This window comes from Thamnophis elegans, chromosome 10 (assembly GCF_009769535.1).
Source record: "Thamnophis elegans isolate rThaEle1 chromosome 10, rThaEle1.pri, whole genome shotgun sequence".
Classification (NCBI taxonomy): domain Eukaryota; kingdom Metazoa; phylum Chordata; class Lepidosauria; order Squamata; family Colubridae; genus Thamnophis; species Thamnophis elegans.
Genome location: NC_045550.1, coordinates 27,947,056 through 27,961,778, shown reverse-complemented (window position 1 = coordinate 27,961,778; position 14,723 = coordinate 27,947,056). Strand labels below are relative to the sequence as shown.

Sequence of the window (14,723 nt, the reverse complement as noted above, 5' to 3'; positions counted from 1 at the left end):
AAATATAAAATAGAACATTGCCAAGAGCCTGAATCCAAGAATACATTGCCAAGAGTATTCTATTGGATTTTGCTTCCTGAACGCTTTTGGGCATGTCTTATAGATTTCTGGCTGCTAATCACGAAAATAACCTGTAATTTAACCTGTAATCTCATACTGTTTTATAAAAATCTGTTTTTACAAAATGGCAATGTAGACCCTTCAGTATTTGTTGGCTATGCTGCATACATGAAAGAAACATATAAAAAAATTCAGTACACCAAGTACAACTGGAATATTGTGGAGAACTTAAAAGTAATGGCTCTGCTGCTTGGAATGCAGCTCAGATATATCAAGTACTGTTATTACTTATGTAAATGGGACAGTGATGGAAGAGAATGACATTATATTAAAAAGAAATGATCATTCTCAAAGAATTTGGTTCCAGCACAGAAAAAATTGGCACATGAACCACTTGACCCCCCAAAATATTTTTTACTTCGCTTCACACACCTTACATAAAACTCTGAAAAATTTTGTATAAGTGATGAACAGGATAAAGGTTTTTATTATTTTGGACAGATGTTTCCAAGAATAACTGATGCCAAGATTAAGGAAAGCATTTTTGTTGGTCCACAGATCAGATACGCCATCAATGACAAGCGGTTCAAAGATTTGTTAGTGGGGCCAGAGAAAATCACCTGGAAAGGATTCAAGAATGTTGAGAATTTTTTTGGCAACTAAAGTACCAAATTAGATTCAGCTGGTTGATAAACTTCTTAAGGCACACAAGACCATGAAATGCAATGTCACTGAAAATTTGTTTTTTTGCATTCACTTGGGACTTCTTTCCCCAAAATTTAGGTGCAATCAGCAGCAAACATGGTGAAAGGTTTTGGGATAATGCTTGGAATTACAGGTGGAAGATCTGCTTAATTGCTAATGGTTCATTTTATTTCGAATGTTGATGTAACAGAAAAAGTATGCTCACCACAAATGTACTAATAATGGGAAATATCACCAATTTTTGTCCATTTGATTACTGATATGAGATCATTTTCAATTTCTAGTGACCACACAGATTTTTTCCCATGACCGTTTGTCCCTAACTTTCGGGTCTTTTTGTCCTCGTTTAGAAATTATGAAATATTGATCAACATGAAAATAAATAACCCTTATTCTAGGGCCATAATGTTCCCGTTATGGAGTAATCTGACATACTCAACAAGCACAACCACCTTTGAGTATTAGCACTGCTACATTTCCAAGTTATGCTCTCTCCCTAGCAATTGGCGACCGATAGCCGAATCATATCTTTCCCCGCGACTGTAGAGTGCGGTAGCACCGCCCCCGTTTCTCCTGCCTTCCGCGAATGCGCAGTTGATGCCTTTGAAGCCGGAAGGGTGAGGTGAAGTTGCCCGTCCAAAGGGCGCCCAGAAAATGTTCTTCTCGTTCAGGCGCCCGCGAGGAAGCGGGAAAGTCGCGAGGCCAGAGCTACCTGCGCAACCTCCTTCTCCGCCCATCTGAACCTTTGTATGCGCGCAGGCAGACAGTTGCCTGAGCACGGGCCACGTGTTTGAAGTTGGTGCCTGTTTTTTTTTTTTTTTTAAAGAGACCAAACCAAGGTGGTTGACTGGCTGACTGCTGAGCAGTGCCGCTTTGCTAAGGCGGCTGCGTCCTACCGTTGCAGAAGGACCGGCCCGAAGAGCAGCCTCCTTGACCATCTATTGTCTTCGCCTGTTCCCGAGAGACTTCTCGCCAAAATGGCAGATCTGAACCGGCAACTGCAAGAATATTTAGCTCAGTCCAAGGGCGGCGGCGGCTCTACGGTTTTGTCAGTTCCTCAGACTCCTCCTCAGGACGAAGCAGAAGAAAGCGGCTCTGGCTTGGGCGTCTGGCTGCGGCGCATGAACCCTTTCCCCGCGACAGGAACGTGGTCGGGGGCGGCCGAGCCGGAGGCGGAGCCGTGGTTACCGACGGGGGTGTCCCGTTGGCAGAGACTGGTGGGGTGTGCCCTGTGTCTGCTGCTGGCTGCTCTCTGCTTCGGCCTCGCCGCGCTTTATGGCTCGCTCTTGCTGCTTCGGAAGTTCGCGCTGCTCTGGTCCCTGGGCTCGGCCTTTGCGTTGGGAGCCGCTGGTTTCTTGCGGGGCCCGAGTCGCTTGCTGGGTGAGCCTGACCGGCGCGGCCTAGCCATCCTGTATTTGGGCTCCGTGGGCGGAACTCTGTACGCTGCTCTCGGGCTCCGAAGTACGCTGTTCACGGTGCTGGGTGCCGTGATCCAGCTGGCAGCCGGAGGAGTCTACTTGTTTTCCTCGTTGCCTGGCGGTGCTGCCGGGTTGCGCTATGTCAGCAGCTTCCTGAGTAGCTTCGTGCGACGAAGTGTTTCTAAAGCTCTTCCAGTGTGAACTACTCTGTCGTCGGAAGTCCAACTCCCGGGCTTGGGAAGACTTGCTCCGTGAGGAGGCACCCCGGGCCGCTTTTCAAAGTAACGCGCAGAGCAGGATATGCAGCCTGAATCCCAGGAATACGTGAATAGAAAGTTTCGTCTACGACTACTTTGTGAATTCCGGGAGACAAAAGACCGGGAGATAATTCAGTTGCCTCACTGTGGCTGTTTGACTGCTAAGAATTATTAAAGTATTAAAACAAAAGATGCGACTTAAAACTGAACTACCTACACTAGCAGGTAGAAAGAGTAAAAGGTTTTGTAGTCTCTGTTTTCTTCCGACCATTGAACAAATTACCCCATTAACCATTTTTAAAATCTATAGCCTTCTGATTTCTCACTCTTGGACTATAAAAGAGGCAGAGTAACATTTCCTTAACCTATTGGTTATTGAAGTGTTTTGCCTCTTCTTACACCATTTTGGGGTGGATATGATTCGGATATTTTGCCAACAATTTAATTGATGGCGTTATTGGACTGGAATTTGTCCAGCTGCTTTTAGCCTTTGAACTGCGCTGATTACAACTTCCTCACTCCAGTCAGTGGTACTACCCTATTGGTCACTTTGTCCTGGACTGCAGAACAGACCTGGGTTAGATGAGGTTAGGTATATTGTTTGTTAGAGAATGTCACCTGTGTGGTGAAATTAGCATGTAAAGCCATACACATGAACATATTTTCTGTACATGTTCTGGAATTCCATTTCTCAAAGAGTTTTGCCTTGTTGATCATTCCCACCTCCTTTACTCTATGCTCCTCTTCTGCATTCCAACAATGCTTTTGCGTCTGTAATGTATTTCTGAATAGCCTGAAGAAGAAAAAAACCCACTAGTGTCAACTGTCTCACCCTCTTGCTGTCTCTCATTTTACCTTGCTATTTCTTATTTCTCTCACATAGTTCTTCCCTCTTCACATCTTTCAAGAGTGCTAGACCGATGGTGAGAAGTGAGCTATCCTATCCTTTGGGAAACTTGAAAAATACACCAAACTTTTGCTCCAGGCACCCATTTTGTCTGCGTGGTAGGAAAAGGTTGCCCATTAAACAGGAGAGCTTTCTCACTGAGCAACCACTGCCAGTGCAACATCAACAGGGGAGGGCTGCCCTGTACAAGACTCCCTTCTGTTGCTTTCCTACCAGCCCTCTCCTACATTTTAACTGGGTCTGGATCTGGCTATCAGAAATATTTGCTGCAAATACAAATTAGGGCAAGTGATTGTTTTTTTCCTGAGGAAAGTGAAAAATCAGCAGGGGAAATGGACTGAGGAATCTACAAATTATTTTGCTTTAATTGTCCTGTATAAAAGTGTAAGAACAACCCACTTTGCTTTGTTGCTACATCTACAAACTACATCAATTCAGGGTTGGTGTCACAATTTTGCAGCGCAAATGTACTTTTTATTTCTCTTAAAATTGTAGCCTGCAAAGCATACCTCTTACATGTTGTATTCTCTGAATTAAATCTAGGGAAGTGTGTTTAAAATTTAAACCTAAATGCTTAATAAACTAGCACATTCTAGAAAATAATTTCTAACCGGTTAAATACAAGTAGTCCTCAATTTACAATAGTTCATTTAGTGAACATTCAAAGTTACAATGGTACTGAAAAATGTGTTGTATGACCATTTCCCACACTTACGACCTTTGCAGCATTCCCATGATCATCTTATCAAAATTCAGTGGCTTGGCCACTGGTTTATATTTATGACTGTTGCTATTCCCCTAGGTCATGTGATCACCTTTTATGATATGATAAGCAAAGGTAATTCAGGGTCCGACTCATACAGCGGGACACACGCTCGGCCTACTGAGGCTGGACTTATGGAAACTACTCCCCCACTGCAGGGAGATGGAGCCAATTAAATGGTTCCGCCCCAGGCGCCTGATGGACCCTTTGGGATTTCAAACGGAGCTTGGGGACATACCTGACTCCCTTGCCCGCAGTCCGGCAGTGTCCTTGGTCGCTGCTTGGAATATAGCGGCGGCTGGGGCGCTTGACCGGATTGCGCCTTTGCGGCCTCTCCGCAGCAGTGGATCCAGGAGGGCTCCTTGGTTTACTGAGGAACTCCAGGAGATGAAGCGCCAAAAGAGACGCCTAGAGCGACGCTGGAGGGCTAGTAACTCCGAAACTCACCGAGCACTGCTAAGAGCCTTTATTAGGACTTATCTCGTGGCGATACGGGTGGCAAAATGTGCACATTTTTCCGCTCTTATTGCGTCCGCAGAAACTTGCCCGGCCGCCCTGTTTAGGATTACTCGCTCCCTCCTGAAGGGGAGGGATGCGGAGGAACCCTTACAGGGAAGAGCTGAGGAATTTGTTCAGTTTCTGTCGGACAAAGTCGCCCAGATTTGGACAAACCTGGACTCCACTTGGGCAGTTCCTGCCGAGATGCCGGGGGTGGGCCTTGATCAGATTTCTTGGAGCGAGTTCCAACCTGTTACTCCTGAGGAAGTGGACAAGGCCATGGGAGCGGTAAGTGCCTCCACCTGCCTGCTGGACCCGTGTCCCTCCTCGCTGGTTTCAGCCAGCAAGGAGGTTACACGAGGCTGGTTCCAGAGAATTATTAACACCTCTTTACAGGAGGGATCTTTCCCACAGCCCTTGAAGGATGCGGTGGTGAGACCCTTCCTTAAGAAACCTCTGGATCCAGCTATTCTTAATAACTATCGTCCAGTCTCCAACCTCCCCTTTGTTGGGAAGGTTGTTGAGAAGGTGGTGTCCCTTCAACTCCGACGGTCCTTGGATAAAGCTGATTATCATGATCCCTTCCAGTCGGGTTTCAGGCCTGGTTACTCCACCGAAACTGCTTTGGTCGCGCTGACCGATGATCTCTGACGGGCCAGGGATAGAGGACATTCCTCTATCCTGGTGCTTCTTGACCTCTCAGCGGCCTTCGATACCATCGACCATGGTATCCTTCTGCGACGACTGGGGGAGGTGGGAGTGGGAGGCACCGTTCTATGGTGGTTCTCTTATCTCTGACAGGTCGCAGTCGGTGTTGGTTGGAGGACAGAGGTCGACCCCTAGGTCCCTCAAATATGGGGTGCCACAGGGCTCGGTCCTGTCCCCCCTCCTATTTAACATCTACATGAAGCCGCTGGGTGAGATAATTCACCGGCACGGGATTAAACACCACCAATACGCGGACGATATTCAATTGTTCCACCCCGTGCCAACTCAGCAAAGCAGAGGAAGTGATGTGCCAGTGCCTGGAGGCTGTTAGGGTCTGGATGGGAGTGAACAGGCTGGCACTCAATCCAGACAAGACCGAGTGGCTATTGATGTTTCCTCCCAAGGATAGTCCAGATTCTCCATCTATCAGCCTGGAGGGTGAAAGTCTTCACCCCTCAGAGAGGCCCCGCAACTTGGGAGTCCTCCTGGATCAGCAGATGATGTTAGAACATCATTTGTCGGCTGTGACCAGGGGGGCTTTTGCCCAGGTTCGCCTGGTGCACCAGTTGCGGCCATATCTGGACCGGGAGGCACTTCGAATGGTCACTCATGCCCTCGTCACCTCAAGGCTCGATTACTGCAACGCACTCTACATGGGGCTACCCTTGAAGACTGTTCAGAGACTACAGTTGGTCCAGAATGCAGCCGCGTGAGTGATATCGGGTGTACCTTGGTACACCCATGTTACACCTATCCGCGAGCTGCACTGGCTCCCTATTGGTCTCCGGACACGCTATAAAGTGCTGGTGATTACCTTTAAAGCCCTACATGGCCTTGGACCTGGATATCTGAGAGACTGCCTCCTGCTACATACCTCCCAACGTCCGATAAGAACCCACAGGCTAGGCCTCCGGGTGCTGGCGACCGGACAATGCCGGCTGGCGACCACTCGGGGGAGAGCCTTTTCTGTAGCTGCTCCGGCTCTGTGGAACGAGCTACCAACAGAGATCTGGACCCTTTCCACGCTCGCGTCCTTCCAAAAAGCCACCAAGACCTGGCTGTTCCGACAGGCCTGGGGTTGCTGATCTATAAATCAGGTCCAACCCAGCTAAGCCAAATGTATGTTGTGTTTTTTTTAACTGTTTTTGTTTCTCTCCCCTACTTGTAATTTTATTTTATTTCTTATTTGTAAGCCGCCCGGAGTCCTCCGGGATTGGGCAGTATATAAGCTCATTAAATTAAATTAAATTACAAAGTCAATGGGAAAGTCAGATTCACTTAACAACTGCAGTGATTCACTTAACTGTGGCAAGAAAAGTCGTAAAACGGGACAAAACTCATTTAACAAATTGTTCACTTAACAGAAATTTGGGGCTATTGTCGTAAGTTGAGGACTACCTGTACATGCAATAACTGTAAATGTATATTATTGAATAAGAAAGGTCATATGTCAGGTGTTTTATTAATGAAAGGAACAACTTATAAGCAAATGTTTATACTTAAGTGCAAAAAATCTACAGAGCTCTACCCTAGACAATTTATTCAAAAGCAAGTCTTGCTGATCTACTGGCACTTCTATACTCATACATTAAGACGGAATCAAGGAGTGAGTTATAAATTAATAAAATGATAATTTTAAATTTAAATTGGCATTTCTGAGTGATTTGTGGGCATATGCCATGTAATGTAATTGAAAAAAGCCGTGAATCAAAAAGTTGCTAAATATTTAACTGGAACAAATTTTCATGAAATCATTTAAAAGATTATTTGAAGAAGTTTCAATTAGAGAAGTACAATAAAAAAACTTGGCAATCCTTTCTATTTACAACTTAAGTGAGACTTATGCCAAGAAAATAGCTATAGGATTCCAACCCAAGTGTATTTTTACTATATAAATTAGTCTACAGACTTGGGAGTATGTTATTCTATTTCAGTTTTTCTTAATTTTTTTATTCTGGAAGAATGCTTGAAAGGGTCTCAAGAAACCCCTGCATAAGTGATAAAAATGTAAAACCATCACAATACAATTCACTTCTAACCTGTACAATCTAATTTTACAACCTTTACAAGAGCAAACTAGCATTGTGTGATATATAAAGTTGTTTGTAGAAGTTTTGTTTTCAGTTATAGTCTCTCATAGAACTGCTGCAACTTCAAATCGAACCTTACAGTTCTGCTGAACTCTATTTCAGAAAATTGTTTTATTTCTTGATATAATGTAACATATGGGGGAAAAAGTTATTTTAAAAACTTTTAATAGAATGTCTAAAATGTGATGTGTTTTTACATTTTAAGTAGCAATCAAAGGACATGGAAGTACTGTATTGTGCCAAATGTACCAATTTACTAGCTATAGTTTTTCCATTCACTATTTAAATTCTTGCGCATATGAGGATAGCTACTTTTCTGTGATGTTCAACCCTTGAGATTTATCAAGAACTTGTTTAAAGTGTTATTGTTTTACTATTTTCTATATTTTCTTATTAAATTTGGTCTTACTTTTTCATTGGGATGAAAATTGGTTTTATGTCTACTGGTTTAGGGCAAGAAAAATGAGATGATATTGTATTAATGAAAAAAATCTGAAAGGCAACACACAACTTGCCACTGGAAAATTATACACAGCCAACTGTCTGTGAGGACAACTCGCCACAGTTGTCTTGCCTGGAAGCCAGAGGGAGAGCCAAGTGAGCAGGTGGGCAGAACACAGAGTTGTTGGGGCAGCCAGTGGTGAGGTGGTGGCTGGGAGCTTCCCATTTCAAACACCCACTGCCATGATAGCCTCAGCTGCTGCCACCACTACACCAGAGTTGGTGCTATTGCCATAGTGGCAGCGGCGGCAGCAGCATATGAAAATAGGAAGCTGCCGGCTCCCCACCACCCACCCCACCATGCTCTGCCCACCTGCTCACCTGGCACTCTCTCCAGTTGTTCACGGCATGTCCCCATGGCTTATTGGCTGTGTGGAGTTGTCCTGCAGTAAGTTGGCAGTAGCGAGGTGACAGCAGCAATTTGGCCACAGTGAATTGTCCTAGACTACAGAATTTACACTTCTCCTTAACTACAGTAAAGACTAGAAAATAAGTTTAAAAAATACCAGCATGTTTTTTTAAAAATTAGACTCTGCTTGTTCTCTCCTTACTTTAAGTGAAAGGAAGCATCATCACAATCAAACACGGTTAACACTAGTAAGTTTTCCTATAAGTATCAACTAAAATTTTTATTGATGTAGATTCTAATTTTAAACAGCTATCCTGTTTATTTATAATTACAGTGGTGAGACAAATTTAGCAGAAATAGGTATTTCTAAAGCTAATTGATGTCCTCTACTTGGTAAGGAAAACTCAAAGTTATTCAAAATAGAATAGGCTTTATAATTTAAGTATTTACCAAAAAACGGAGAAATGTCTGTACATCCTATGTACTGGTTCTATAAAAACTTGTAGAATTTGTCATTTTTTCTCACAGAAAAACATTTAAGAGTCCTTTACAAGATAGATTAATTCACTTTTCTTTAACTACATAACTAATAAATGGAGTTTAGGTACAAAACATTTTGATGTTGTGACTCTTACTACTTGCAAAAATATGCCTGTTTTGCATACTCCTAGTGAGCGAGATTGCCTTGTTCATTGTGTTTTGAATAAATTAGTTGGCTTACTATACAGCTGACTCTAAAATACTTTAAATTTTTATCAAGGTTAGGTTCCCAACTTAATATCTGACCTTAATCACATTTGTATTTTAATGGCTCAACATCTATGTACACAATAAAGAGAAATTCCCAGGCTACAATTGTTTATACACTTTATAATATATCCTATCATATATATTAAGTTAGTGATCTGCCTTGTTTTTATGCCAAATCATGATGGATTGTCATATCATGCTAAGGCAAATCATATGGTGATGTGTAAAACCAACTTTTGATCAATAAAGCTTCAAGAGTCTCAGAATCACAATACTGGATACTAAACATCTCAACTGAGGACATTTTATTGTAAAATAAGTGTAAAACAGATACAGTACTATAATGGAAAGAAACTGTACTTACACCTTTAAAGAAAATAGGGAAAATATGTAAAGGGTTTTTTAGGTTATGTCTAGATATTCTGACTAAAGTTAGATATTCTTTCTTGATATTTCTGAAGCTATGTTCATCTAAACATTTTTAAAAATAATGTTAAATGGTTTGGTTAAATTATGGCTTCAGAAACAACAAATTCAAGACTTTAATTCAGATTCTGCAATAGTTTTCATTAGGGGTTAGCTATCTTTTTTTCTTATTCCACTGCATTTCAAAGTAGTCAGATGGCAGAATATTGGGATGTTTTTCTGAATAAATCAGAATTGGTCACTAATCAGATCACAGAACAATGTTCATATATTTTAGCTATATGTCCTTATTGTACCATATACAAATATCTCACTCTATGTACCAAGGAGGGAATCTATACATGAAACTCTTCTGCTCATTTTGGTTATTGAAAAAAAAGACATTTCTAGGAATCAACAAAAGTGATTTTCATTTATATATTTTTATAACATGCTAACTGAACTTGTGAGGCTTTAAAACTTTGTGTAAGTAGCTGTGATAGCTAGTTCTGTGGCAGTGCATGTATCCAACACAGAAAATGTCCATAGAAATTTTAGGAGATGGTTCCTCTATGATATGTGAAAACGTGTATAGAAAAATCACACACTCTTGTTAATTTTTGGACAAATTGCATTCTGTATTCATACAAAAACAACTTAACTTTTCCTGACAACTGTACATATAGAAACAAGTTCTTGACATGAACTGAAATCTGGATGTGCTCCATGTCTCACATCAATAAAAGGAAAAACAAAAACAAAAAAACCCAGCTTTATCTTCAGATATCAATTTAAGAAATACAGGTATGACAAGGGATTGGGATGGTGTGGAAATGAAACAAAGGTTGTTGTGATGGTATTATTAGCTGGCATTTAATGTTGGAAAAGACCTTCTTGGGAACTAATGAACAATCACTTATCTCCATCTAGAGTCCATGTTTGTAGGATTGCAGAATTATTTTTTCAATGATTCTGCAACAAGTAGAAAGACTGGTTTTTCCCAGTCATGACCTTTTCTATCGACCCCTTCCTCCACCTCTAGAACCTCCTCGCCTTGACTGGCTTGAGTTCATGTTACTTCCTCTTCCCCAATTACTCCCACTTCTTCCTCCTCTAGAAGGATTGTTTCCTGGAGGTCCTCCAAATTCTTCTCTATGATATCCATCATGATGCTCTCCTTCCAAAGAACTGGATCTTCCAGACTTTGACATTCTCTGTGAAAGTCCCGATTTTCCACGTCCTAAAATAAAAAAGGGCAAACTGAAATTAGATCATGTTATTGCTATCTTTTTAATGGAAAATATAAAGAATGTCATCTCAATTTTTTACACTCTACCTGCTCAGAATCTTTGTGTGTATATTTGTATGGGAGAGGCAACAGAGTGAGCACAAATATTTGTTTTTTTTAAAGTGCTACTATACTGGCTAATAAACATATTTATTATTTATAGCTATAGAAGAAAGATGTACTTTTAATTAACTTTTCCTGGTAATGTTATCTGTATCAGATAAATAGAAATATTTTTGCCTTTACAAATTTGGATCATTATGAAATCTATTATTTTGTGGGGAATGACTCTTATTCTTATGCTCTCAGTCTCAAAAGTAAATACTTAAGAGGGGAAAAACAGATTAAGCAATGAAGGAGTAGTGACAAAAAGTGACTCAGAAGTAGACTACAGTAAAAGATTTTTATTTGATCTCTGCATCAATCTAAGGAACCCATGAGATATAGTTTCTGAAATAATTAAATATAATTTACTTTCATTTATTTAGATAAGTTTGAATTGGGGTGAACTGTAGGAATAAATTGTTTTGCCATCCCAAACTTTTACATCTGGATTTAATTTTTAAAAAGAATAAAAATAAAATAAGTAATAGTTTATAAATCATATTTTATTAAGATTTGTTTTATTTTATATTTTATTTATTTCCCTTTATTATTATTGGGTTTTTTTTACAAATAATTCAAAGTTGCGAACATATTCAATATACCTTCCTCCTCCTATTTTCCACACAACAACCTTGTAAGCGCGGTTGGATTGGGAAAGTGACTGGTCCAAGGTTACCCAGCTGGCTTTCATGGCCAAGAGGGATTTAAACTCATGTAAATTGCTTTCTAGCCTGGTGCCTTAATCACTAGATCAAACTAGCTCTCATTCCCAGCATTTCTCAATTTGTCATTTACTATATATACTCATGGATAAGGTGAGGTTTTAGGTACCAATATATAGCCCCAAAATTGGTTGGTCTTTATATAGATGAGTGTATCCATGAGTATATACGGTAATACTGTACTTTAAAAAACAACAACTGTATATTCCATATACACTTGCTAATAAAGTTAACCCTAAAATTTTAACCAAAATATGAAAAATGCACCACCTGAGATAAGCTAATTGTGAAAATGAAAACATAATGGGAATTTTGAGAATTGGTTTATTTGCAGATAGTGAATTTTCATGGCATTTCAGTTAAAAATTTGAAGGTTGGCTTTTGTGTGTATTGGCTTATATATTAGTATATACGATACTACTCAATCTCTCAAAGAATTGTAATTTACCCTTTCCTCTCTCCTCTGGATGCCCAGCTTGCATTTCCATTTCTCTGTGGTCAGAGGTTCCTGGTCCATCATGCCAAGGTCGTTTGCGGGGTGGTAGTGAGGCCATATCCATTCCTTGCAGTGAGGAGGAACGTTCTCGATTTGCAGGAGAATGTCCATCGTGAGAAGAATGATCTTGGCGGGGACCTGATCATGAGAAAAGTCAATGAGATGAGAAATTTAATCCAAGCAAATAATTTCATAATGGAAATTTTTGTGTAAACTCCTTTTTGTTAAAAACCAAACAAAACCCAGACAGTGAGTGTGACAGAGATGTATGCATTAAATTTCTTTCAATTAAATATCATCATTTACTATCGACTCTTAATTACACACAGTTACTTGAAAAAACATTCTCCCTTTAACTTTTTATGAATGTTGGTATACTTCTGCCAATGTCATCAGAAGTTCATCATGACCCCATCAGAGTCTGAAGAGAGCGAGGAGACAAAGCTAGGGCCAATGGAGGAACAGCTGGGAGAATAGGACGAGGCAGTCCCAGGTCCCTTGGACCTGGGAAGGGTTGCCAGCAAGGGAGAGGGGGCATAGGAGGACCAGATGAAGGGGGAGGACAGGGCAGGCAGTGGAGGTGGAGCTGAGGAGCATTGGACTCCGGCAATGAGAAATTACTCCCCCCCCCTCCCGATCCCCAAGCATGAAGAATGGAGAGGAGGCGGGATCAGTGCAGGGCAACCCAACGACTTGGGAGGAGGGACAAGGCTCGGGGAATATGATTTAAAGAGACACTGTTGGGAGGGGCGTTTGTTGGGAACAAGCGTTACTTTTTCTAGCCTCGTGCTGTTACCGATCTCTGCATACTTTGCTGTGTTTTGTCTTGTTTGCTATGCTGGCCTACTACATGTGAGGTTGCAGTGACAGTATTACTCCAGGTGGAGGTGCAGTCCCAGGAAATTCTTCCTGTGACAAGGACTCTCTGAAACCTAACTCCTTGAACTGTGATGCTTTCAGAACTGTGCTGCTTCTCTGGATTAATAGTAGCCAGGACCTATTGGAAGTGTGTGTTTAAAGGTTGGCTCCTGATTTGCAGGGAATGGTGGTACTTTTGGGGGAAACTGGAACAATAAAGGGGAGTTAAACCTTCGTTCTGGTTGTGTTGTTTTCCTGCCTAGCCTCAGGTCATCACAAGTTCTGTAGGCCATTCAGAAATGTAAGGGGAGTCTTAAGTGAACAATAGCACCGAAGGTTTGATCTTTGTTTAACTATAATTTCTGCAATTCAACACTTTTTATAATTGGTGATTGGTCTTTCAGAAAGTAATAAGGGAAACAATAAAATAAATGTTAAATTTCTTCTCTTTATGGTTCCACATACAGGGAGGTCAAAAGGGATGAATAAAATATATTGTTTAACTTTTTAAAAGTAAGCTGAAGTGACAGATAGCTCTCTACAGAAAACTGAAGCAGAACTTGAAGGTGAATGGCAGAAGCTTTCTAGATTTAAACAGTCTGCCTAACTTTTGATAAGTGAAAAGTGGAAAGAAATATAGCATAACATTTGTCTTTCAAATCAAATATTCTAAGAATGCTAATTTTTAGGTGATGTGAAGGCAGCATTACTTCCAAGGAAGTGGAAAAAGAGCATGAACACTAGTATTCTGTGATGCTCAATTCTAGCACACATTTAAAATAGTCACCTGGTTCCCGATTTCCATCCATTCTGCCTTCAAAATGAGGAAATTCATCTGGAGTGGGAAGAAGACCTTTTCGTCCTCCTATATTTTTAAAAAAATAGACATGGGATATTACAAAGTACAAAAAAGGCTTAGAATAATGTGGACCATATTATATGTTATTTTCAACTGAACATGAACTATACCTCTTGGGGTACCCCGACCTCTTCCCCGACCACTGTGATCTCTTCCCCTTGCATTTTCCTCTGATGAATCAAAATTTTCTTCTGGCCCAAAATCATCAGGTCCAGGAAAACTATCTCTTCCTCTTGGTCCTCGGCCTTCATGCCTTGAGGGTGTACCTCTCCTAAAGCTTCAGCAAACAAAGTAGGAATATTTCATTATGTAGAAGTCTATGGTAAAAAAATTATGTTGAAATTTTAATTTTTTAAAAAAAACTTTGAAACACTGCAATTGTTACACAGAATGACATTAATCTATACATGGTGGAAAGGGACAAACCTATCTTTAACATTCTTTTAAATCTCATTCAGGGATTTCCTTATTTTTATTTGCAGCAAAGAACCTAACCAAAGTATGTTCAAATTTGTGAACATTCAAACCCCATTTGTAATATGCTCTCTTTTTCTGTCTTAATTGCAGTTTTATTAGCCTCTGATATTCATTATTACAAGCAAGGCCAATGTGGTACCACACTTCCTATTAGGAAAAAAAGGGTTCAGTATCATGACCGGTTAATAAAAAAGCAGAGTACAGATAAGAATTATAGTGAGTTATCTGTTGACAAATAATGGCAACTGAACTGCAAATGAGATTCAAAATTAGCAAAGTATCGTTGATATAAACCGTATCTTGTTATGATATCTAAGTCAATTAAAATTGTTGTATAGAGAGAGAAGTGAATTTTCAATACTCTGCTTTGTGAGAATTGAATGAATGGAAAACTAAAGTGAAAAAATAGGTGTAGGCCACAGGTTCCTTGTTGCATAGCTTGGAACCTCAGAACATAATTTCTACACACATGTGAACCAAACTAAATAATTTGTGTGGTTTCCAAAG

At 40.7% G+C, this 14,723-nt stretch overlaps 2 protein-coding genes across 5 annotated transcripts in view; one reads left to right on the top strand and one right to left on the bottom strand.

The window, feature by feature from the left end:
* The first annotated feature begins 521 nt into the window (after positions 1-521).
* Positions 522-4,186, top strand: SFT2D3 (SFT2 domain containing 3). The gene has a single exon (XM_032225728.1). The coding sequence runs from the start codon at positions 1,743-1,745 to the stop codon at positions 2,382-2,384; it is 642 nt and encodes a 213-aa protein (XP_032081619.1). The 5' UTR covers positions 522-1,742; the 3' UTR covers positions 2,385-4,186.
* A 3,259-nt stretch (positions 4,187-7,445) lies between these two features.
* The window catches only part of WDR33 (WD repeat domain 33), a 75,466-nt gene continuing 68,188 nt past the window's right edge, over positions 7,446-14,723 (bottom strand). For all 4 annotated transcript variants that reach the window (XM_032225888.1, XM_032225887.1, XM_032225889.1 and 1 more), the window contains 4 exons: positions 13,850-14,016; positions 13,668-13,745; positions 11,975-12,160; positions 7,446-10,651 (listed from right to left, as the gene is read on the bottom strand). In XM_032225888.1, coding sequence (XP_032081779.1) covers positions 10,428-10,651; positions 11,975-12,160; positions 13,668-13,745; positions 13,850-14,016 — 655 coding nt within the window. In that variant the 3' untranslated portion in view covers positions 7,446-10,427. The remainder of the gene's footprint in view (positions 10,652-11,974; positions 12,161-13,667; positions 13,746-13,849; positions 14,017-14,723) is intronic.

Bases quoted from the DNA above. Each gene is read 5' to 3' on its own strand.
- SFT2D3 (XM_032225728.1), top strand. From the start codon at position 1,743: ATGGCAGATCTGAACCGGCAACTGCAAGAATATTTAGCTCAGTCCAAG.